Source organism: Fundulus heteroclitus, chromosome 7 (assembly GCF_011125445.2).
Source record: "Fundulus heteroclitus isolate FHET01 chromosome 7, MU-UCD_Fhet_4.1, whole genome shotgun sequence".
Lineage (NCBI taxonomy): Eukaryota > Metazoa > Chordata > Actinopteri > Cyprinodontiformes > Fundulidae > Fundulus > Fundulus heteroclitus.
This window is the reverse complement of record NC_046367.1, coordinates 29,192,063-29,215,348: the sequence shown is the minus strand read 5'-3', so window position 1 is coordinate 29,215,348 and position 23,286 is coordinate 29,192,063. Positions and strand designations below refer to the sequence as shown.

Here is a 23,286-nt window from a genome sequence, read left to right as displayed (position 1 = left end):
GTGATGGTAGGATGGAATGAGAGATGGACTAGTGAATTGAGCTTTTGTCTGCATTAATGCGGGTTCTGGTTTGGTCTGTTGTGGTAAAGTAAGAGCTGAGTCAAAAAGCAAAGCTCTCAATTTAGCTGTCCGTCTACCTTACAGCTTTCACCTGTGGTCAAAGGGTATGGATTATGAACTAGATCCCAGATTCAAATGGTCGAAATTGGCCGTGCTCAGTTAGGATGTGCTGAGGAGTTCAAGGTATAGCTGCCATTTCTCTGCATCAAAAGAAGTTGAAGTGGTGAGGGCTTTTGATCAGGATGCCCCAACCTCGGTGCCTCCCATTGTTTTTCTTTTTTTTGGCCGTGTTACTCTAGGATGAGACCCTATAGAAGACCCAGGAACTCGCTGGAGGAACTATATATCCTGTCTGGCCTGGTAACACCTTGGGATCCCCCAGAATGAGCTGAAGGAAGGTTCTGGGGAGTAGGATGTCTGGGTACCTACTTTGGACTTTTTGCCCCTGCGACTCCATCTCGGATAAGCAGAAGACAATCAATGGATGGACTGATGGATGGATGTAGAATTTAGATTGTAAGACATGTGTAAATTGTATTATAAAGTAACATGTGACATTCCTGTTGTAAAGCACATGCAGGTTCTCCTACAATTTACATGTGAAAATTTTATTATATTGTAACACGTGAAAACCTATTCCTTACATTGATTTTACATGTGTTTTACCACAAGTGCCTCAGATTTGGAAATTATATTGAATTGTATCATGTCCAACATGATACATAAAACATTACAACAAAGAATATAACATTTTCTGCAGCATTTTAGACATATAATTAATATTGTGCTGTGCCACGTGAAACAGACATAGTAAAAAACTGCATGTTATTTAATAAAGCCGGACATACACTGTACGATTTTTTGCCCTTTTTGGGCCGTTTCTTCAGTCGTACGAGAATTTTTTGGATTGTGCGAGTTTCAGCTTAATCGTGCGTCCTGTGTCGTGTAGTATACAGGGGGTAATGAGGGGCGATTCGCCTCTCATGACCACCTCCTGATCAGGAATCGAACGGTCGGTTGAAAATCAAACATGTTTGAGATGCAGTCGGAGCCTCGTGAGGGATCTTGAGCACATCCTGCTGTTGAAGCAGAACTATGAGCCAATTTCCCCAACCTCGCGCACTGCGCATGTGCAAACAAGGAAATTCTTCTTCGTCTTCTCATACGAAAACATAGGCGTGGAGAGAAGCATGGCGGCGGTACGTGTGACATGGAGTCAAACTATGGAGGAGCAACTCATAGAATTGCCAAGGCAGCACGTTTTGTTCTTGTGAGCCTCATATTGAGCAGTTAGCATTGACACTTCCGTCTTTTTCTTCTTCTACTGTTTACATTTGGCTTCCGAATAGACGATTCAGAGTGGTGCCATCTCCCTACGGGGATGAGTCTGACGTGTGGTTTTTAGATGTACAGTGTGAGCACCTATATCGCATCAGAGCGTCGGGCCGCACAGTGCAAGAACAAATATCGTGAGCAGTGAACCTTTAAACCCTGTGGTTTCATCAAACAGTTTGAGCTGTATCTGAGTACGACTGAAAATATCGTACAGTGTATGACCGGCTTAAAGCGCTGCATCTATGCTTTTAGAATCTGGGGGTACAGTACATAGGCAATGTTTCCTTCAGAACTGTGATTGTTTTGCATTATAAGTAACAGATGTGGAACACATGGTTTATCAAATTTACGCTTACACATATCTTTTAAATTGTGGTCTGTATATTGCATTGCAACAAGGGAACGTGATGTCGCTCATGTGTTTTACATGTGTTTCATACAATAAAAACCTTTTTTAATGTGTAACACATTGTGCTTTAATTATTTTCACTGGTGCTTCTTGTTTTGTTTTTTGACACGCCTAACAGAAGACCAGACTCCCCCCCCCATTTGATAACCTTTGGAAAAACGTGAACCTGGTGCTTGTTTCTGTAAAGGAGTGTAGCCTCTTCAACCTCTGTAAGCTTCTTGTGGATGGCTGAGGATGTGAATACCTCTTCTGCCTTTCTTTTTCTCAGCCACTATCAACAAACGCTGACAGGCTGCCTCAGACTTTACAGTGCTTTTCTATTTCAGCCACCAAAGAACCCATTTTATCTTTGCTGTCACTCACCTCACTTTCTTCGAACCAAGATACAGTTTGCTTCTTCTTATCTAGGAAGGTACATTTATATAGAGTCTCAGAATGGAGATGGTTTTTTGCCATGTGAATCTTAAAGTTATTTCTCAACACCTCACCTCTTAGCTTTCACTTCATTTAGGGTAGAATCAACCTGTTAAGTCTGGGAAATGTTGAATTGTACTGTAAAGTGTAGATACTAAAACTGTAATCTCTCCCTCTCAGCGGTTTGTCATTTCCAATGTCCACCGGCTCATAGGTGGAGTAAACCACAAAAAAGCTTTTTTAAAACATCACTGTCACTTAGATGACAGAGACTCGGGGCATGTATCACATCCACACATTTATCGCCTGACTCCCAGGTCCTTTTCCCTCTAAAATATGCTTTCACTGAGACCTGTGTCGAGATCTTACTCAAATTTGTGGATTTGGAAGAGGATTTTTCTACAGCTCTCTCATGAATATTAGATATACCGTGAGCCTTGTTTTCCCCAAAAATGGGACAACTCGGAAGGATTTTACACATAAATATTAATGTACAGATTATTTTGGCTAGTCAAAAAAAATAAATTTAAAAACTGTATTTTACACTTATAATTTCAGATATACGTTTAGATAAACTTACTCGTTTATTTTAAGCTGTCATTTTTTATTTTTTAAATGGAACCGAGATACTGTAAAATAGGCTTTAAAAGTGCTCGCAATTATTTTCCTGTCTTTCTAAATTACACATAATCTTGATTGGTTTGTTCAAATGTGCTTCGAAGTTAAATGTGGCAAGCCAAAAACAAATTTTGTTTTTGGCTTGCCATATAGCACAACATTCACAACAGTTTACAGTGAATTTAAGAAAATGTCAGAGGAAATCCCAGAGGAACAGGAAGGTTCTCTGGCTGTATTGTGCAGAATTATAGAATAATGCAGCATTGCCTCTTTATTTGTCGCTGTGCACTGATGTTTAGCGGCCTGAAACAGAACTACTACACTTCTGCTTGCTTACAAGAATGGCAATTTTGTGTTTTTGAACAAGGTAATACTGCTTTTCTGAATTCTCAGCTAACATGAGAATACCATAACTATGTTACTTAATAAAGAGAATAATGCAAAAATGTATAATATTCTGCTCAAGAGACCTGGAGCACTACTTTTAAAACTAGCTTGTGTTTATAGTAGTTGGAATAGTTGTTTCTTTTCTATTTTAAAAAAAAAGCTAAGCCCCTGATTCATGTGTAATTTCGTACACAAGCAAACCGGGGATGGATTTGTAACTAACTCCAATGGCAAGAGCTGACACATTTAGAACTGGAAGCAGAGAACATAAGAGCTCATGAGTGGAGTGATAGCATTATCAGGTAGTTGCCAAAACGTCCAACAGACAAGGATTCATACATGCATTAAACAGAGTTACCTGTACTTGTCTTTAGTTTGATAGAGGGTGCTTTGTAAAGTATGCTTAAGGCTGAGTGATTGTATTGTGTTACTGATAGACATGTCGGGTATACAGATGTCACCTTGGCCTGATGTTGAAACAATACATGTGGTGTTTAACAGTATCAAGGTATTTTAAGGTTTTAAACTCTTGCAGGTTTAAAACCTCCTGAGTTTCTGTTTTTTTTTTTTTTTTTTTTTTTTACTATTCATTCCATCACTTACCGGAAAAAGAAATTAAGTTGATTTAATGTACTGTGTTTGCAAAAAAAAAACAAAACAAAAAAAAAAGTCTTAGTCTTAGTGTGTAGACCAATAGAGTGTCACCTATCTCTGTTATTCAGGTAACACTGTTTAAAAATAGCATTTGGACCGTTATAATTGTCATCTCTGTTTAGACTAAAAGGCTAATTTTTGTGTTAATACAATGAAACCCCTGGCATTTTACTCAAACAATGTTGGGCGCAATGAGTGTGCAAGGTCACCCACACTTGTCTTGATCCTTCTGGTCACCATGGACAGACCACACAACACAAGATCATCATATTGTAAGCGTCATAGAGCCTTACAGCAACCACACCTTAAGTCTAGACACAGGCAATGGATGAACTTTTCATTATGCCGCTTGTTATCCTGCGCCACGTCTCAACAACAGGCATAAGCAGGACTAGGAGTTTACCGTCTCGACTGCTTGATTCCATTAACGCCAGAGCAGAAACATCTGTGCTTGGAGTGATGATGTAACACGGGGGCATGCAGTGATGATGAGCGCTGTCTTAAGATGTTCAGTAGGGATTCTTGGGCCTGCATCTCTATAGATAACCATCGTGCGCACTGGCTACACAATAGGAGAGAGGACACATCCTCCCTGTTAGTCCATTTGATCTGATACTGTTTTCAGTGCAATATAGGTGCATGACCTTTTAACAGGGCCTGCTATTCAGGCTGGATTCATAACTTTATTCAGACAATCTGTGTATTTCTACACCCTATAGACAAAGCTTTACACGTTTTGGTATTTAAATTGACTTTGTATATTTTTCCTATTCCTGTATTTCTGAATTTAATTTTGACATTGAGAGTCAATTTAACAAGTTCGAAATATACCACTGAATGTTTTTATCAATCAAGTATTTCAGAAAAAAAATTCTGGCTAACGGCTGGAGATCCCTGATCAGTTTTCGGCTTTACTGTGCAAACACCATGGAGACTAATGTTTCAACACCATCTGTGTCTTAATTAGGGTCACTCTGATGAAGTTACCCTCCGTGAAGTTTGCAAAACAAGGCTGAAAACTGATCAGCGAGCTCCAGCTCTTTGTGCCTTTGCATGGTGCATCATGCTGTTGAAAGGGGCCCTTAGAAGATGGATACACTGTGGTTATGAAGTGATGGACAAGGTCAACAACAACAAAAGAAAGGCTGTGGCACAAAAACGATGTTCAGCTGGTAACGAAGGGGCCCAAAGTGTGCCAGGAAAATATCCCACACACCATTATAAAACCATCACCAGCTTGACTCGATACAAGGCTCGATGGAGCTATGTATTCATGCTATTTCTTGTCAGTGCTGCTAATATTTAGCCTTCTTTCTTTAAAGCTGAAACAAATAAACAAGCAGAAACACCCAGAATTAGACAAAGATTTGAACAATTCTAAAATTTTGTATAAATCAGACCAGCAAGAGGAAGCTATCTTTTGGATATTTTACTATACAGATAACCTGTAACAATTTCATGGCAAAAATGGATTAACATATGTGTCTATGTACTAGAAATTTGGCTCTGAATTCTTTTAATAGTGAAAAAAAAATACTTGACACATGACTTTATCAAATGACAGATAAAGTACATTGTCATATATTCAACTGCAGTGCTACCATTTGGCTACATTAAGAATACTGCCAAGTAAATTTAGCATTTGCAAAAAGCCCAGAAGATTTTCATCAGTCTGCACCTTGAAATATAGTAGTAATAGTAATATTAATAGTAATATCTTTATTGTCATTGAAACAGACAAGAAATAAATAGAAATAAATGCATAAATGCACGACAAGTTAAGATCATAAACTGAAGCCATACACCATAAATATGTATATGTTCCTAGTAAAGCAGGCCATGGGAAACAAGCGGAGCACTACTGATTTCTCAGGAGTGTTTGTGAGTTTCATGCTATGCGGCACTTTACTGAGAAGAGCCACTCAACAGACTGCATTGGTATTGTCTTATACTGAGTCACTGAGGGGAACAGATAACGATTTACTGAAATTAGAAGTGCAATGGATCCACAGAGTCACAAATTTCTCTTCTAAAGGGCTGATTGAGGAACAGGCTCGTTACCGATTCCAGTGGTGTTTTCCCCATTTGGTTCATTCTTTTCCTTAATTGAGCTTCAGTTTTATCCATGTGTGTGTTTTTAATGTAGAAAAAGATCTTTGCAGTCATTTATATTGCAGTATTTTTACTTCTAAGCCAATTATAAATTAGGTTTTCAAGCATCTGGATATGTGGGTAAAATGCATAAAATATTAACTATAAATCAAACAAAAGATATGCAAATGCCTTAATTTTCACAAACACGACAAGAAGATTAAGTGGGTATTTAAAATCTAACACAAAAAAGTGATAAAAATACAAAACATCTGGTCAGTTTTCTTATTTTGGCTCATTGACTTGAAAGGCAATTTGCATTATTTTTTATATATAATATATCTCACCTATTATGATATAGTCACTAAATGTATTATTTTGACAGATTTTTAGTATATGCAAACTTGTGAGACAGGCTTAAACTAAAGCAACAAAACTTATTTTCTTAGTTGTTTAAGGCGTGTAATTTTTCATCAATTCCAAACATCACATTATCACATGGTTCATCATTACCCAAACTGTCTAGATGTAGTGCAGTTGGTCGCAAATTAAATTAAATTCAGTTCACTGGTGGAGCGGTGGCCTAGTGGTTGCAAGATGCTATTAGCCGTTAGCTGCTTCCTTGTTTGTCCCCTGCTGCACATGCGCAGTGTTGTACTTCCGCTAATAGTATAAATATACATGAAGGGCTTTATTTACTAACAAATTGAGCAAAAACAAAGCATAAAACACCAAAATAACAGCTAATATGCCAGCAGAATGTGCAAATATTTTCATAAAAACTGTTTATGCAACCAGAGTTAGTTACTGACTTATACTTTAAAAAAAGTCAAATAACGTGGCTACGCACTTTAAAGATGATATCCAGATGACATAAAATTTGAAATGATTGATAACTGCAATTTTATTAGGGATATTGAAATCAATTACTATAAATGAAAAAAAAAATTGCTGATGTCGCTAGTTTTTTTTTTTATGACCCTTTTTTTTTTATTAGCAACATTTCTGCTTTGGTGTCCCACTGACCTGCAGTAATGCAGGGTTTTTGTCAATGTATTTTAGCGTAACATGCCATTATGCTGATAGTTGTCAAAATTATGCTGAAATTAGACATTACGCGTAACAGTATGACACGGATGTTTGAGAGCAACATAGAAAGATCATTTTAAGCTCTTGAATGTGCATCAGCGCAGTCCTAAACCTTCCGGACAACATACGCTAACGCTAGCTGTTATTAGCTTGAGGAACAGCCCCCTTCGAGCTGCATTATGCTCCACTACGCTGTGTGAATGCATCCAGAGAAGCAGCAAAATGTTATTGATATCACAGTAAATTTAATGTACCCCATCCTGATGCAGCAGAACACAGTGAATGCCACACTACTAGAGCTGTAACTTAGCTCTACAAGCTGTGTCACAACTATTATAGCTAGAACATGTTTGCGTTTTCCAGCAGCAGCAGTCTCAGGCAGGCGGACATAAGGCATCACCCCATGGCAGTCATACGCCCTGTGCGGAGGGAGATTCTCAACCAGGCACAGGAGTGGCAACCCGCAGGCCAAACAAACACACAGGGAGATGCTGAGCTAGGTGCTTTTTAGACTATTTGCTCAGGTTGGTAAATCATAGTAAGGTTAGCCTATAGGCTGGATTGTCATATGACAACTATATTATTTACCTGTTTATCAATGGGTCTTTACATTTTTCAAGAAAACAATGTCCAGAAACAGCTTCAAAAAGATCATGAGAATTACCCCATTTGTTAAAAAGGAAACACAGTGTGCCAAACTAGTGAAAGACATGTTTGGGTTGATCTCTGCTACCTGGAACAAGTTTGCTGAAACCTGTATTGCCTTCTACAAGCTTGGAGTCTAAATCACCATTGATGATCAACATTTTCCCTAACAAGGCCAGGTGCACCTGATAAATCTGAGATACAATTTTGGCTGGCAGCAGATGTTGAGTTAAATCACATGCTGAATGTGGCTCTGTATCTGGGAAAGGAGGAAAGGCAGACTAGAGGTCAGCTCCTTGGAGATAATGGAGTTCTCAAACTGGGGGAGGGAATGAAAGGGAAAAAATATCCCCACTCAAAGTCTCCTTCACTTCTCTAAAACTGGTGAACACATTGCAGGCCAAGAAGACCAGTCTTGTGGGCACTTTCGGGAAAACAAACCATGAGTTACCTCCGTCCGCCAAACAGTAAACAGAGCTATTCCCTACCAAGGTACTGAAATGCGGAGATGCAATGCTAAAAATTTAGCAGGCCCACAAAAACATCTGTGTTCTCAGCACCGTGCACACATATGTGGGTATCGTTGATGAGCTGGAGGCAAAGCCTGTCCCTGTGCAGTATTAACCTGACTCCGCCAGATAGATTTGCTCCGCATATCCATCTGGAAACCTTCCGTTGAAGTAATTTTGGGAAGGGGCGAAAATACTGGTTAGCTGATTGGCCTATGTTGGTGATAGACGGGCCAAATGAACCAATCAGATTCGTCGTCGCTCTGTTACGAGCGACGACGAAAACACAACCACAAGCCAAGCTACTCTTGCTGCTGCAGGTAAAGGCTCGTTAGCTCAGCAAAGAAATACTCTGTAATTCCGATAAAACTTGCTCGATAGCCACGCTAACGCTAGTTTCATCGGCTGAAACCGCCATGTTGTTTAGACTGAACTGTCACGCTTCCCGTTGCGTCACACCTCAACCCGCCTCAAAGCCAACGCTGATTGGACGTTCGTTTGGTGAACGGCTCCAAATTTTCTTTAACGGAGAGTAGCCAGACTGATCTGCGAGTGAAACCTTGAAAGCTTGCGAGATCAGGATGGTCTCACGAGGCTAGTGCAGTATTACAAAAACACCAAATACGGCGTGGACATCCTGGATCAGGTGGTAAGGGAATCCTCAGTAAAGGGTGGTACACAGAAAATATGTCTGAGTAAATTTTACTCAAATTGAAGAAAATTCTACTCTATGTACTGGACCTTGCAGGAATAAATGCCCGTGTTTTTATCCAGAGGTGATTGGCACCAAGATTCCGCAATGGACATCTTTCTAGCTGTTGCGAGAGGATCTTGGGGCTGAGTTTATGGAGGGGAGGCAGCTATCCAGGCAGGTGAAACAAGGTGGCAATCTAAGCCATCAGGTCTCAGAAGTGCTGCAGCATAAAAAAGGAGGCAATTCCAGGTGCAAAAAATCTGCACTCAAAATCAGAATCCTCAGACACCTGGTGCCAATACCGCAAAGCTGTGTGTAGGATTTGCGGCAAAGACAGGTGATCTGTGCTGGGTAATTTTATTAGTCTCATTGTAAACAGTGTAAATAGTTATAATATTCTGGTTTTCATAGCTTTTTACTGACTTTTGACACCCAGTTTGTGTTTCTCAGTGACTTAATTGCTTACCTATTGATTACAGATTACTACAAATATTTTGGCCAAATGAAAATTGGTGTTTAGATCTTGTTTCCGTGATAAAAGAGTCTAAAATTGTTGTGGATTTACAGTGCTATATTTTTGTTAGGCTTCTCTGTCAAATGGATTGATAAAATTTGCTCTTGTGTATATAATACACTTTGAAGATGATGATTGACACAAGTAAAACTTAACTTCATCTATTGAGTTAATTAAAGTTCACTTTTGTGTTCTCCGTTGTACATTACTTATCTAGTTAAAATCTGTATTACCTCAGTTGTACCCTCCAATGTGGCTAATGCCGGGCATACACTATACGATATTTTTAATTGTGGTACTCATATACAGCTCAAACTGTACGATGAAACCGCAAGGTTTAAAAGTTCACTGCTCACGATATGTGTTCTTACACTGTGTGGCCCGATGCTGTGATGCGACCTGACTGCTCACACACTGCGTTCAAAAAGGTAAAAAACTCATACAGTGTACGCCCGGCTTAAATTAAAACATTTCTGCAAAACAGAGTGGCTCATTGCCAGTTATCATAAACTCAGGTTAAGCCGGGTTTGATGTTTTCAGTCAGCACCTGTCTCTCATGTTGACATGTTAATTGATGTTGCAAACACGTCTACCATGCCATCACAACGCCATTACTTCCCTAGACACCATCATGTTCTGTTGTCCTTCTCTGTAAACCACAACAGATAGGACTAGATTATTATCTTATCTTTAATTTTTTTTTATTTTATTTTAGTTTGGCAAGCTTTACTGTGACTCTCTGTTAGTTCTAGGGTTTACACCTAAATAATCTGGCTTTACCACATTGTAGGATTATTCCAACCTGCGCCAAGTGTACAGGCCTTGGAGCACAAATACACTCATATCAAGGACCCCCCCCCCCCACACACACACACACACACACACACACACACACACACACAAACAAAAACAATAAAACTTTGAAGGGCATGTACTTTTTTTCCATACTTTTGCCTGTTCTAAAAGCTGTGACCATCTTGAAAACACTGCCAAAAATATGACTCATTGAGTAATTTTAAGTTTGAAGTGGGGTAAAAGGCAGTCATTAATATCCTTAACCTTTGCTAGATGATTTGTTTTTGCTGTGTTTGAATATTATTTTAATGCAGACCAGTCATTAGAGGGTAAATCTAATGGCTAGTCCAACTGAAGTCAAAGGCAAAGCAGATAAGTGCTAGAGTTGTGCAATGTGAACAAAACTTTCTTTAAGTCATCACCTCCTCCCACTTTTTCAAAGCCTCCTCGAATCCACCTTACTTTTCCATCTGTTTGCCTCAGCACCATGGGGAGCACAGCTTTCTCCTTCTCTACCCAAACTCTGGAAATCTCTCCCACCAGGCATCTGTAACATTGACACTCTTCCCCTCTCCAGACCCAGACTTAAACCCACCTGTTCAAGGCTGATTACTCCTTTTGATTGCACTGTTCCAGATAATGTATTTGGTGTTTTTTTTTAAATCTAGTTTTATTATTGCTGTTTTTTATTTATTTATTTGTACAGTGACCTTCAATGTCATGAAAGCACTTGTAAATGTACTATTGTATTATTGTAATAAAAATATGATTTCAATATTATAATAATTTTAAAGGTCTAGTGTTTAAGATAGCACCTGTTTTAATAGAAACCTGAAGAACAAATTAAATTATGTAAAACATCAATTAATGCATTTAACATTTAATTAGTGGTTTATTTAACAACTAATGAGATGCATTTAAAAACATTGTCAAAAACAAAACCGCTGAATTCCCTTAATAATTGCATGGCATTTTTGGATTAATAGTGACAATTTATCAACTAACAATATGCTGATCTACAAATCTTTTTTCCAGTACTGTTTAAAAATGCAAAAATGTTTGACTTCTACAACACATCTCAAGTCCACACTCATGTTAGCAAAATCTTCTCAATCTTGCTTAAAGGTGCAAGTTTTGAAGTTAAATATTATTTTTTTATCTTTCCCATACATGCCCTTAGAGTTGCCTGACAAGTTACCCTCTGTTTATCGCAGTTGCTTCTATAGACTCCATTAGTCAGTTCATGGGTGTGACGCGCTGCTCGCTCTCATTCATCTAGCTACTTTGCTGAGCCTCTGCTGTAATCAATGCATTAGCAAGAGAACACGGCTAACTTCAATGTTTATAACTTTTATCTCAGAAGCCATTGCCTCTTAAAGCAAGACTTATGCAGTCCCAGTGGCAGATGCTTTTCATTTTCTGCTATTCACTTGCACAACGCTGGTATCATTTGAACTTGTCGGGAACCATGGGAGATCTCATAAGATTGGTTCAGGAACCAGGCTACACCACAGGCTACACTTGACAGGAGAAAAACGTGAAAGTAAGACAGTGTTAATGGAGAGGACCAATTGTTTATAGGGAATGTTACTTCCATCCCGGGTGACAAGTGTCAATGATTTTGGCTGATTTTGCAGTAAATGTATTACTTATTGCACCTTTAAGTATTTTAATAAACACTGTTGCCATTCTCAACTATAAAATTTTTGAGCTTGTTAGTACGTCACATCCTGTCAGGTGAAATGCCTCATCAACCACCTCATCCATTCCACTCGGTCTGAAAACTCTGCTATGGGCGGAATAAAACTTATTGATGTTGTTGTTATGCGGTGTTTGTCATTTGTACAGAAAATAAGAGACAGGAAGTTTCTTTTTATTATCTTTCTGTGCATTAAATTATAAAACATGACTCATTATGGGGTCATGTTTCATAAATTATTTTTGTTAGTCTGTATGACTATTATGATCCATTTGGACCTGCTTGCCTGCTGTAAACCTGAATATGTTATGTATCAGTTTAGGTTGTGTCAGTTTAGGATGGTAACAATTTTCTTGGATTTGCCTGGAGCTTTGGCCAATGTAGTGTAACAAAAAAATCCCGTGACGTATGGAAGACATATGTGTATTTTTTACGCTAAACCCTTAAATGCATTATTTTTAAATGTGTAATAAAATAAGAAAAGTGGTAAATGTGTTCTACTGCTTAAGAAGAGAATAAATTACTTTTTGCACCCCCAAAGTGGTAAGAGAAGAGCCCTAACAAAGTCCCTAACTCTATAAGCCACTCCAAACAACCACCATGCCATGGTAAAGGATCTTCATTAGCACAGACAGAGTGTCTGCATACAGTGCTTAACAAGAGGGTATTTATTTTATTGGTATTTGGTGGAATGCTACCTGGTTTTGTAACTTTTTTTTATTTCTCTCTTCAGTATAATAGTATTACTGCTAAAAACATTTTGTCCATAATCATGTCTATGAAAAAAAAATATATATAATGTGATTATTTATCACTTCTTCAAAGTTAGCATTGAGTTATGTTTCTGTGTCCTTCAATCACCTCAAAAGGGGGTTTGCAACCCTGGCAGCCCCACCACCCACACGCACACATACTTCCCGCAGTAATGCACACTCTACAGTGCACTCTAAGAGTGATAGATAGGAGAAGAAAGGGACTAGCTCTGTGCTTTATTAAAGATGACATTTGTAACAAGAGCTCTGGGCTTCACTGGAGATACGTCACCAAATATAATATTTCCAGACTTCACTAAAAACAGCACTCCTAACTCCGTGATTTTGTGCTTAAAAGGTCACAAGTCTCTGACAGTAAAAACAATATTTGTCTGGCTCTGGTGCTTAATCGATGATCAGAACCTGGACTTGCTGGAAACATGCCCTCTGTTGTTGTCGGGGTCCTTGAGAAAGAGACACTCTTGTTTTGTGTCGTGTCACTGTTACTTTTGACCAAATGGAGCAGTGAAAAGCTTTATGGCTGTCACTTGTACTCATTCCAACAGTTTTGTTTCCATAGAAACACAGAGTGCCGGGCAGCCGTGTATTACAAAGTTACATAAGACCTTACCAATAATACGACAGACAATCTGATATGGGATTTCTCATTTGACTGGATTCCTATTTTGGGAATAATGCACAGCAACAGCAGAAAATAACAGAAGTAGACTTTTTTTTTCTTCTTTTTTTAAATCGCTGCTATCTCAGATTGCAAGGACATACTGTACTCCTTGAGGTTTCTGTCTCTTTATCATAGTGGGTAATTATATATTTAATTATATATTTAACGTGATGTTTGCATGCATCTCCATCGAGTATTGAACTATGTCATGGCCTCACTGAAAGTGGAGGTTCACATTTCAACATTACTGCTGTGTCTCTTACAGTGTGTGCCATATGAATGTGGGCGTTGCAGAACAGCAGGTCTTTAGCAACACAATTGAACATACGTGATGCAACCCTTTCTATAATTATGCAGTACTCGGGCATTGGCAGTTAAATAATGCATGTTAAATTAATGTATATTAATTAGAAGCTTAGTCCAGCACCATTATTTGTTCGTTTTAGAACAATCACACAGCTGGTCCTCTTGTGATAACCTCCTATGAGGAGAAATAGGTCTTAAATCAACTCTTGCTGCAGGACCAACAGTGCATTATTAATAGATGTAAGATGGAACTATTTCAGTGTTGTATATTACTGTAGTATATTTTGCCTCAGGCATAGTATTAGTGCACAACTTCATTGCTGGTAATATACATGGTTTAAGCTGGCTTAGATATTGTTGCCACGTGTTTATAGTATCGATTTCAGGTTAGTGTTGCATCATTGAGTCTAGTGTTCAATAAAGCAGATAACCTCCGACGGTAAATAAATAGTAGCAGTTCAGGACCTACAAACAGTACGTTTTTCATGCTAAAATCTCCTCAGATCAGGTACACGGTCACCACGTATGACGATGGCGACAATGTTGTGGCTGGAGGCTGTTTAACAGGCTCACTATGGAATAGGATTTCCATTCACGCTTAACTCTCAAATGCTTTGGCCCTCAAGTTCACATTAGATTTGCCCGCTTCATTCACGCGAGCACGCTTGCATGAGCCTAAAGGCAGTGGGACTTTGAAGCAATAGAGCTGAAATAATGCTGTTAATACCCCAAACGCACTTGATGTTCAGTCTCCTGCACATCTGTTATTGTGTGCAGGGTTGTGATCAGTGAATTATCTCACGGCGCTGGGAATCAGGCAGAATCGCAGATGTGTCTAGTTTTGGATGATGACACCGTGGCTGCCAGCAGCAGCGTCTTGCAGTAAACAAGTGGCCCTCAGATATGGGAACCAAATGTCTGTATGAACAATGTAAGGCCTCTATTAAACCACTGATAAGCCAGTGCAAATTCTCAGACATCGATCACTGGTCACTGATAATAAGCAAAGAGATTGATAGCTTTAATTTGAATGTTTTACAGCAAAAAGAAGCAGTTTGCTGAGTGTTGTATTCAAGCATCTTAATAAAAAGTTAAGTGGAAGGAAAAAGTACTTGACAGGATTGTGAGATAAATCCCATTCAAGAGGTTTGTGGAGATTCAGAAGGGGTTTATATTTTCTTGAGTCAGTGCTTTAAAAGAAATCAAAAGTTAATTGTCAACTTTTTTTGTTGTGTCCGTTTTGATTTGGACATTAAAACAAACAGAGCATGCTTTAAATATGGCAGCTGTTTTTCTTTGTTTATATCTTCTCTCAATCACGTCACGATTACTCACCGTTACTCAAAGCTGTTTCAGGTATGATTGTCACGACATTATATTACATGCAACTGCCTAAAGCAAAGTCTTAAGTTTCAAAATATTTGCATTTAACTTTAAAAAAGAATTTTAATGTATTTTAGAAAGTCAGTAGTGTAAATCTATTCCTTTGTCAAAGGCTGCAAGAAAATATAACGTCATTGTTTCTAAATAGTTGTGTGATTGGTCAAAAATTTTAAATGGGTGTGGTTGCTGCTGTGCCATACTGTGCAGTGGGAGGGCCCTATGCAGACTTCCCTGGAGATCTGCACTTAAGTTTCTTGAGAGGTATAAAATCTTCTGGCAAGACAAACTCATACATTTCTCTGCTCTTTAAGAGTATTTAAAGGTGTTTTCATTATAGAATTGCAGTTCTATGTAATTAAAGAAGAATATCATCGAAAAATGAATTTATTTCCATAAGTCGATTACAAAATTTTGATTCAATTTGTTAATTTTGATGATTATAGTTTTTAGCTACGTAATTAAAAACCCCAATTCAGTGATTATTACGCTAGTGAACTGCAATTCACTAGCGTAATAATCAGTATCTACATTTTTACATACTTTACAAATGACCACTACACAATAGGTTTTAGCTGGACCAAAATGCAGACGAGACATAAATAGAATAAGGATTCCAATGATTACTCAAAAAAGTTAAAACAGACAAAAATTGCAAAATCAGGAGGAAAAACAGCTTTAGGAAATAGGAAATCAAACTGACTAACACACAGCATAAACAACGGAAACTTAACAGGGAAACCAGCAAAAGGATGATAAAAACTGGGTAGGTTATACGCAAGGTAAGAAGTGGAGAACAATCATGACAGCACAGGTGGAAGTACTTTGGAGGGAACTGAGTTAACAGCTGAATTAAACAAATGAGTCAAGGAGGGGAGGGCAATGAACTGAAGGCAAACACTGGAAAATATAACAAAATGTACAAAGAATTAACCAAGAACAAAATCCACAAAGTAATCCACAAAACCTTCGTCCTTAAATAAATGGGTGATTACCAGGCCACAGCAGCCCCTTGATGGCTGCTGATAAGGTATTGCAATCATTTGATTAATGTGTGCTGAAGCAGAGATAGGATAAATATACTGTAAGAAAATAGCTAAAGAGAGCATAATGTAGGAAACTTAAGGAACCAGTTAAAATTACATACACAAACAAGCCACCTGGAAGCCATGACACATACTGTATTTGTGCAACACAGACTCTACCATGCTTATCATTATTATTATGTTTATACTTATTTGAGATGACTATGTTGCTAAGAGAGAAAATAGATAGAGAAAGGTAGAGATTTCTTAGATAGAGAAATCAAATAAAAAACAACAACATACTCATTGGAAACATTAGAAAATTTATACTATGAAATATGCACTGTAATTTCCGTACTGCACTCTATATATTTACTTGTCTGCCTGATTCCACCGCTCCAGGATAATGTTATGTCTAATGCTCCTTCTGAACATGAAAGTTTGAGGGGGGTCTTCCTGTGTGGCCAGTTCTAGCTCTTGTGTAATATACCCTTGCATCACACAAGTATGATAAATGTAGGTGGGCGGTTTCTGTCCCGTGTGTAAACCTAATGTAAAAAAAACAAAAAAACAAAAAACAAAGAACAGAACAGTGTTTTTTTAAAGTTTGAAGAAACGCAGTAAAATCTTGATTTCTGCTAAACCAAAATCAGAAAGAATACATAATATATTTAAAGTCATATTAAATGACATAAAAATACATGCAACATTGAAAATGGCAATGGGTCATCTTTGACCCATGATGTGCATTAGGAGGGTGGTGATACAAAAATGTCTTTTATTCAAAAACTAAGAAAGGCAAAAATACAACAGGAATGTCTGATGATCAGTAACAAGGTAGTTAAAAAATGCATAAAATACTGAATGGTGAAATACAAAGATGTAGAACATAAAAACTCAGTAACGTCACTTTTGATATACATAATTCTCATAATTCTACCTATCCACACACACACACACACACACACACACACACACACACACACACACACACACACACACACACACATACATACATACATACATACATACATACATATATACACGTATTACATGCATACACGCACACACACCCATTACATGCATACACACACATACATATATACGTATATATACATATATACTGTATATATATATATATATATATATATATATATATATATATATATATATATATATATATATTTATATAAAATTTTGATTGGTATTGCTAAAATACTTTTCAGTTAAATTCTAAATCCAACAGGTCCATCTGTAACGGTATGATGCAATGCTACTTACATACATTCCTTACTTTCTGCAAGACAGTAAAGCAAAATCCACTATTTTAGCCCTTAAATTAATTTTGTTGTGTACTTAGAGTCTCTGGAAATGTAGAGAATCTGAATTTAGTCTCTCTAGGCCCTGCATTGATATTTTCTGTTTGGGTCATATTTTTCTAGTCATACAGTTTTCTCTGTCTTCTATTACATTTTATATATTTTTTTAAATTACGTCACAGTAATTGCTGTGGAGCTGCTAAACAAGGTCATGTACTTTTGGTCATGTATTTCTTAGAGCAATGTTCGGTCATTGGGTGTATTAAACTGCACAATTCATTACACTGTACCCCAGCATAATACAAACTTTATTATGCATTTAACTTTATTAAATGCAAAGTGCCTCCTTTGCATTTAAAGAGGCCGCACCAAAATGTGTTGCTGTCAGATGCACCTCAGAACAGGGGTAAAAAGGGGGAATATTGGGGGTAAAATAATGACAAATTCAGCCCAAAGCATTGAAGTTCCACTGCTGAATGATCACACTGTGAAAAGGAAGAATTGAAAAGCATGATATGTCCCCTTTAAACAGATTTTGTTTTATAGCTGAATGTTAACATTATGTGATTCACATGGTTTTGCTTTAAGCAGTGGTGTGTGATGTAATGTGCAGACAGCTACAATAGGAGCTGCTGAATATCGTTGATGAGTAATCACTAACAAGCCTCCAATAAGTTTGCATGAAAAGATGTTTGTGTTGACGAATTTTAAAAGCAGGGTGTTGGTAACTGTATTAATTTCCTTTTGTGGATGTGAAAGGAGGTTTGACGCAGGGGTTTAATGGAATAAATGTTTCTTCACAGGGGGATCATTTATTCCAAATTTATCATAGTGTGATTTGGAGCAGACATAAACACTCAGACAAAGCAGCCAGCAGATGCAGCTGTTTTTGTTTTAATTTGTTCTTTAAAATGGACACAACTGAGCTATTTAACATGCACTTTAACTCAGTAAATGCTAAATTATCTATGTACCTTAAATAGTTTTTTTGCTGGAGCTGTTTTGCCTTTGTTGCAATATAGACATTCTAGCGTAAACTGAGACTTTTCCTGTAGACACGTTGTGTGATAATGTAGTACTCGCCGCCAGCATTGACTATCTTAATCCTTCATCTTTTGTAGCCAGAAGCCAAGCTTAAAATGTGAACTGAACGCGTAAGTGGCATGAAAGGTAATGTGAGGAGAACTTCCTTTCATACAATAAACTGTTTCTCTAGTTTTCAGTGAAAACCTTGTTTCTTTCCTTTAAATGTAGTGTGTTATCTTTGCACAGTGGGATATCCTTTATCTGTTATACTGCTATGCAAAGGCATCCATACTACTTCACGTTTTGTCTTGTTGCAGCTACATATCCTAAACCTCAGTCTGTTTTACAGGAAGTTTATTTGGCAGCAAAAAACAAAAAACGTTATATGGAAATGGAAGAAAAAAAAGAACACATGGTCAAAGTTTGTTAACAGATAAAACTCTGAGAAGTTTAGCAGTCTTATGGCATTCAGCCCCTTTGTCAATGCTTTGTAGAGCTACCTTTCATACTGAAAATATCTTGTGTGTCTCTACCTGCACATTCAGAGACTAAAAACCTTGACTATTCATTTTGAATTATTATTTTTTTTAATCCCTTGCTGTAAATTAGGGTCTTTGTCCTGCTGAATGATGAACCTTAGCCTCAGCCTCCAGTCTTCCCCAGCTTCTTACAGGTTTTCTTTTAGGATCTCCCTTCATTTAGCTCTCTCCATCTTGCCATCAACTCTGACCAGCAATGATGGAGGACTCTTGGTCTTGGTTTTGGTCTTGGTGGTTCTGGTGTTGGTGTTGGTCTTGGTCTTGGACGAACCGATCTCCAACAAAGTCGTCCTTATGGTTTTATTTACACAGAAACTTGAATCTACAGAGCTCAGAACAACATAACCTCAAAGCTGAGTGCTCTGAGCACCTTACAAATGTACGCATGTACAAGTAACTTACTTGACAAGTAGACGGCATGAATCTACATCGTGCTCGTGAGATAAATGACTTTCTGAGTTTGAGAGCCGAGAAGCAGTTCTGATTGTGTTCAGGTGTCATGCCAAAGCCCGACAGTATTTGTATCCCATGCACTGGGAGCACAGGAAGAGAGGATCCAGTTGCCTGCTCTGCAATGAATGCATGCTGCAATGCAAATTGGTCTAACGGAGGTTTAATCATTCGTTTTACAGGCGATGTTGATTCTCGCCTTATGTAGGCACTGTGTGGTGAACGGATAAGGGCCACCATGAATGTGTGTGTGTGTGTGTGTGTGTGTGGGGGGGGGGGGGGGGGGGGGGGGACGGACATATACATTCGGTTTGTTTTTTTTCTGTTTTTTTTCTTGTGATATGCGTTTGCGGCGAAGATCAAAAGGAGTGACGTGTTATATATTTGAAAAAATTACTGGGTCTCGAACCAGCCTCGACCAAATTCTTCGACGCCCAACAATACGGGACCGAGCACAAGGGGTTGCGTATGGGGGGACGCACGAGGAGCGATGCGTTATGCAGCTCGCAGAAGGGGCGCTGCGTGAAGGTATTGTGCGTAGAGCTAATAACAGCTAGCAGGTTAGCTTATTTACACAGAGAGGTTATCTCCCAGCCAGAAACTTTACTGACCATTTTATATCGCTCTCAAACATCGAGGCATTTCAAATAAACAAGCGACGCTTAGCCTGGTGGGGGGACGAGTAAAAACCCCCAGACATGTGGGGGAAACTCTGGTTTTTGTTCACTAATGTTCTCTGACAAACCTGTGAAGCCATTGCAGGAAAGTCTTATTTATACTGAGACTGAATTACACACACATGGACTGTATCTACTAATCAAGTGACTTCTAAAGCCAGTTGGTTGTACTAAATTTCATTTATGGATCTTAGATTAAAGAGGGCTCTGTCCAACAGCACACAATACTTTTTTCCAATTTTTATTTATAACAAATTTTTCTTTATAAATTTTTCACTCCTTTGCATTGGCATTTTACAAAAACTCCCAAGAATAAACATTGAAATAAGTTGCTGTAATGTGACAATGAACTGTCTGTAGAAAACAAGGCGCACAAAGAACTAAAATTAAGTTTACTCGGCATATTCAGTGTATGACAAATACGCTAGCAGCCCCCCCGAGCTGTTATTTCAATGAATTCAGGCTTTTGGGATTAAATATTTAGTAATACCCATAAAGCAAACACAGCAAATAACTTTTAATTATTTTTCAAATTAGCCTGGAAAGTGGTTGTAAACATCACGCGCAGAAAATAAAAATCAATTAGGCTTTTCATTCCGGCAGCTGGCTCTGTATCGCAATAAACGTGGTTTCGTTGGGGGTGATGTGTTTTACAGTATTGTTTGCTTTGTAATCTAAAAATAGCACAAATGCTGGAAATATTATTGATATTATGGAACAGTGCCAAGCTCATAATTCAATCAGAGCCTCATTGTTTAACACTGGCGCCATGGAACGGTTAACTCTGGTGTGTTTGCACATAGAAAGACGTTCGTTACGACGGCTCCACAAGCTTAAAGATGTTTGTGTTTCTCTGACAGGGATGACCTGCCAGGCGAGGACGTCGTACACGGAGGACGAGGTTCTCTGGGGACATCGCTTCTTTCCTGTCATCTCCTTGGAGGAGGGCTTCTTCAAGGTGGACTACTCTCAGTTTCACGCCACATTCGAGGTGCCCACCCCTCCTTATAGCGTGAAGGAGCAGGAGGAAGCCCTGCTCCTCTCCTCGCCCCTCATGGCGCCATCCCTGTGCAACAGTGGGGAGAAGAACAGCTCCCTGGACTGCCTTGAGACCCTGGAAGACAATGACAGCACCACCAAGCTGCCTACCAAGTTACAGAAGATGACGGGCCGGGACGGCCTACCTAAGAAGCTGCTGAGGATGAGCTCCACCACCTCAGAGATGACTTACAGCTTCGGAGACCTGCCCATGAAGCTTCAGCGAATCAGCTCGGTGCCCGGCGTCTCTGACGACAAACAGGGCGGGAAGGCCTCCAAGATTAGCACAGAGCCCATCAGTAAGTCGGTGGCGGACTTGCCCCCGAAGCTGCAGCGACTGGCTGGGGGAGGAGGGGGGAGGATGGACGGACACTTGCCACCTAAGCTTAGAAAGATGAACTCGGATCGCTTTACATAAAGCACGCAACAAATACCAACCCCTGCTCTTATCTTTTTTTTCTGAACCTGAAATCCTTGTACTATTCCATATTTATTAACAGACAATATTCTTACATTAAAGCAGCTGTAGAATATGTGCACAAATACTTTATATAAAGTAGGGGGATGGAAATGAGCACATTTGTCCCTGGATGTAAGGGTTTTTGCTCTCATGAAAGACCTCAAATTTATTTATTTTTCTCTTACTTTCTTATATATTCTTTTTTCTTTTTTTTTTTTTCTTTTTTTTTAGGACGGTGTACAATTAGCACAATTTGGCATGTAAGAAGCAGCGCATGTAGAACCGAATCTCAGTTTCTGGCATGACAGTTTGTTGATTTTACAATCCAAAAAATACAAAAAAAAAAAAACTATTTTATTTCAGTGAATTTACAGACAGTGGACAATTGCACAAAGCCATATGATTTACGCCACTGAAAGTCATTACGTTGGTTCTAATCTGTAGTGAAGAAAGGCACATATGTTTGTTTTGAGTTGATTGCTTTTGTTGTTTACTGTAAAATTGTGGCAATGTTACGTTGGTTGCATGCTCCTCTTACTGACTTAGCTATACAAAGGTAATAGACAAAGATGTTTAGCCTTAACTATATTACCTTGTTCCCATTTCCATGTTTGTTCACAGCTGAATTTTTTGGTATTTCATATACAGACTATTTTACCATGTGCGATTTTAAGATTTTATCTGATCAAATACGGAAAGTGCTGCTAGATGATGCATACTATATTTACAAATGCGTTATTAGCATCGGTAAACCTGGGCACAATGAGACACAATTTTCACTTGCTTAATAATGTAACACTTAAGTTGAAATATTCTATAGCTGTAACAGATAAGCACAAAACAATCATATAAATCCCTAAGATGTTAGAAAGCATTACTTGTCTGATCATATACCAAAAGGCAATCTTCAGTAAGTCAGTGCTGATTTAACAAAAGCACCGTTAGACTTTCAACTTATGTGTTACTGGTTAGATTTGGTGGGCCTGTAAAAAAAACAAAAAAACTAAATAGACTTCATTTTTAGGGACCATTATATTCCTCCTTTGTGATGAAAGCAATAATATTATTATAAAAACAACAACCTATAGCCACAGGGTCTACTACAGCCACTACGATTGTTCTGTTTACTTGATCCGTGCCATGAAATCTGGTTTTCTCTAAATGCATCAAAGACATTGTATGATAACTGATCTCTTCAGGAATAAAGATCTAACGTAACTCTGTAGCTTCTTGGTACTTGGTGGTAGATTAAATCCATGCTTTTCTGTTTGATGAATAAATTACAGGAAGTTGATTTCAAGAGGTAATAACCAGAAATTCACAAGAACTACTCACTTTTGTTCTTAACAACCTGTTTGTGGCCCTAACATCAAATGCATTGCCTTGCTTAAACTGTGATAATCCATGAACTTTTCCATATTGTGATTCAGCACAACCCCAAAATTATATAAGGTTTTCTAAATATTTCACTTGTAAAAATGTAAAAAGTCAGAAAATGTAAAAAGTCCGGACCCAGTGAAACAGCCCTTTGCTATCAAAATTTCTGCTCAACCTTCTGTGCAAAATTCTTCAAATATAGTTAACTTGGATTGTCAAATCTAAACTGCTCTTTTGCAGCTTTTTTTTTTTTTGAGATTTTTCACAGCTCTAGTGGCTTGCTTTTTTGCACAGTAGGCTGACAGGAAGGGGGTGGAGGAGGGGAGAGACATGTGGCAAAGG

General features: G+C 38.3%; 1 protein-coding gene across 1 annotated transcript in view; it reads left to right on the top strand.

Moving 5' to 3' along the window:
* kcnj3a (potassium inwardly rectifying channel subfamily J member 3a) overlaps nt 1-22,792 on the top strand; it is a 64,686-nt gene extending 41,894 nt beyond the window's left edge. The window contains exon 3 of the mRNA XM_012874065.3: nt 20,930-22,792. Within this exon, the coding sequence (XP_012729519.1) occupies nt 20,930-21,525 (596 nt within the window). The 3' untranslated portion in view covers nt 21,526-22,792. The remainder of the gene's footprint in view (nt 1-20,929) is intronic.
* The last annotated feature ends 494 nt before the right edge of the window (nt 22,793-23,286 follow it).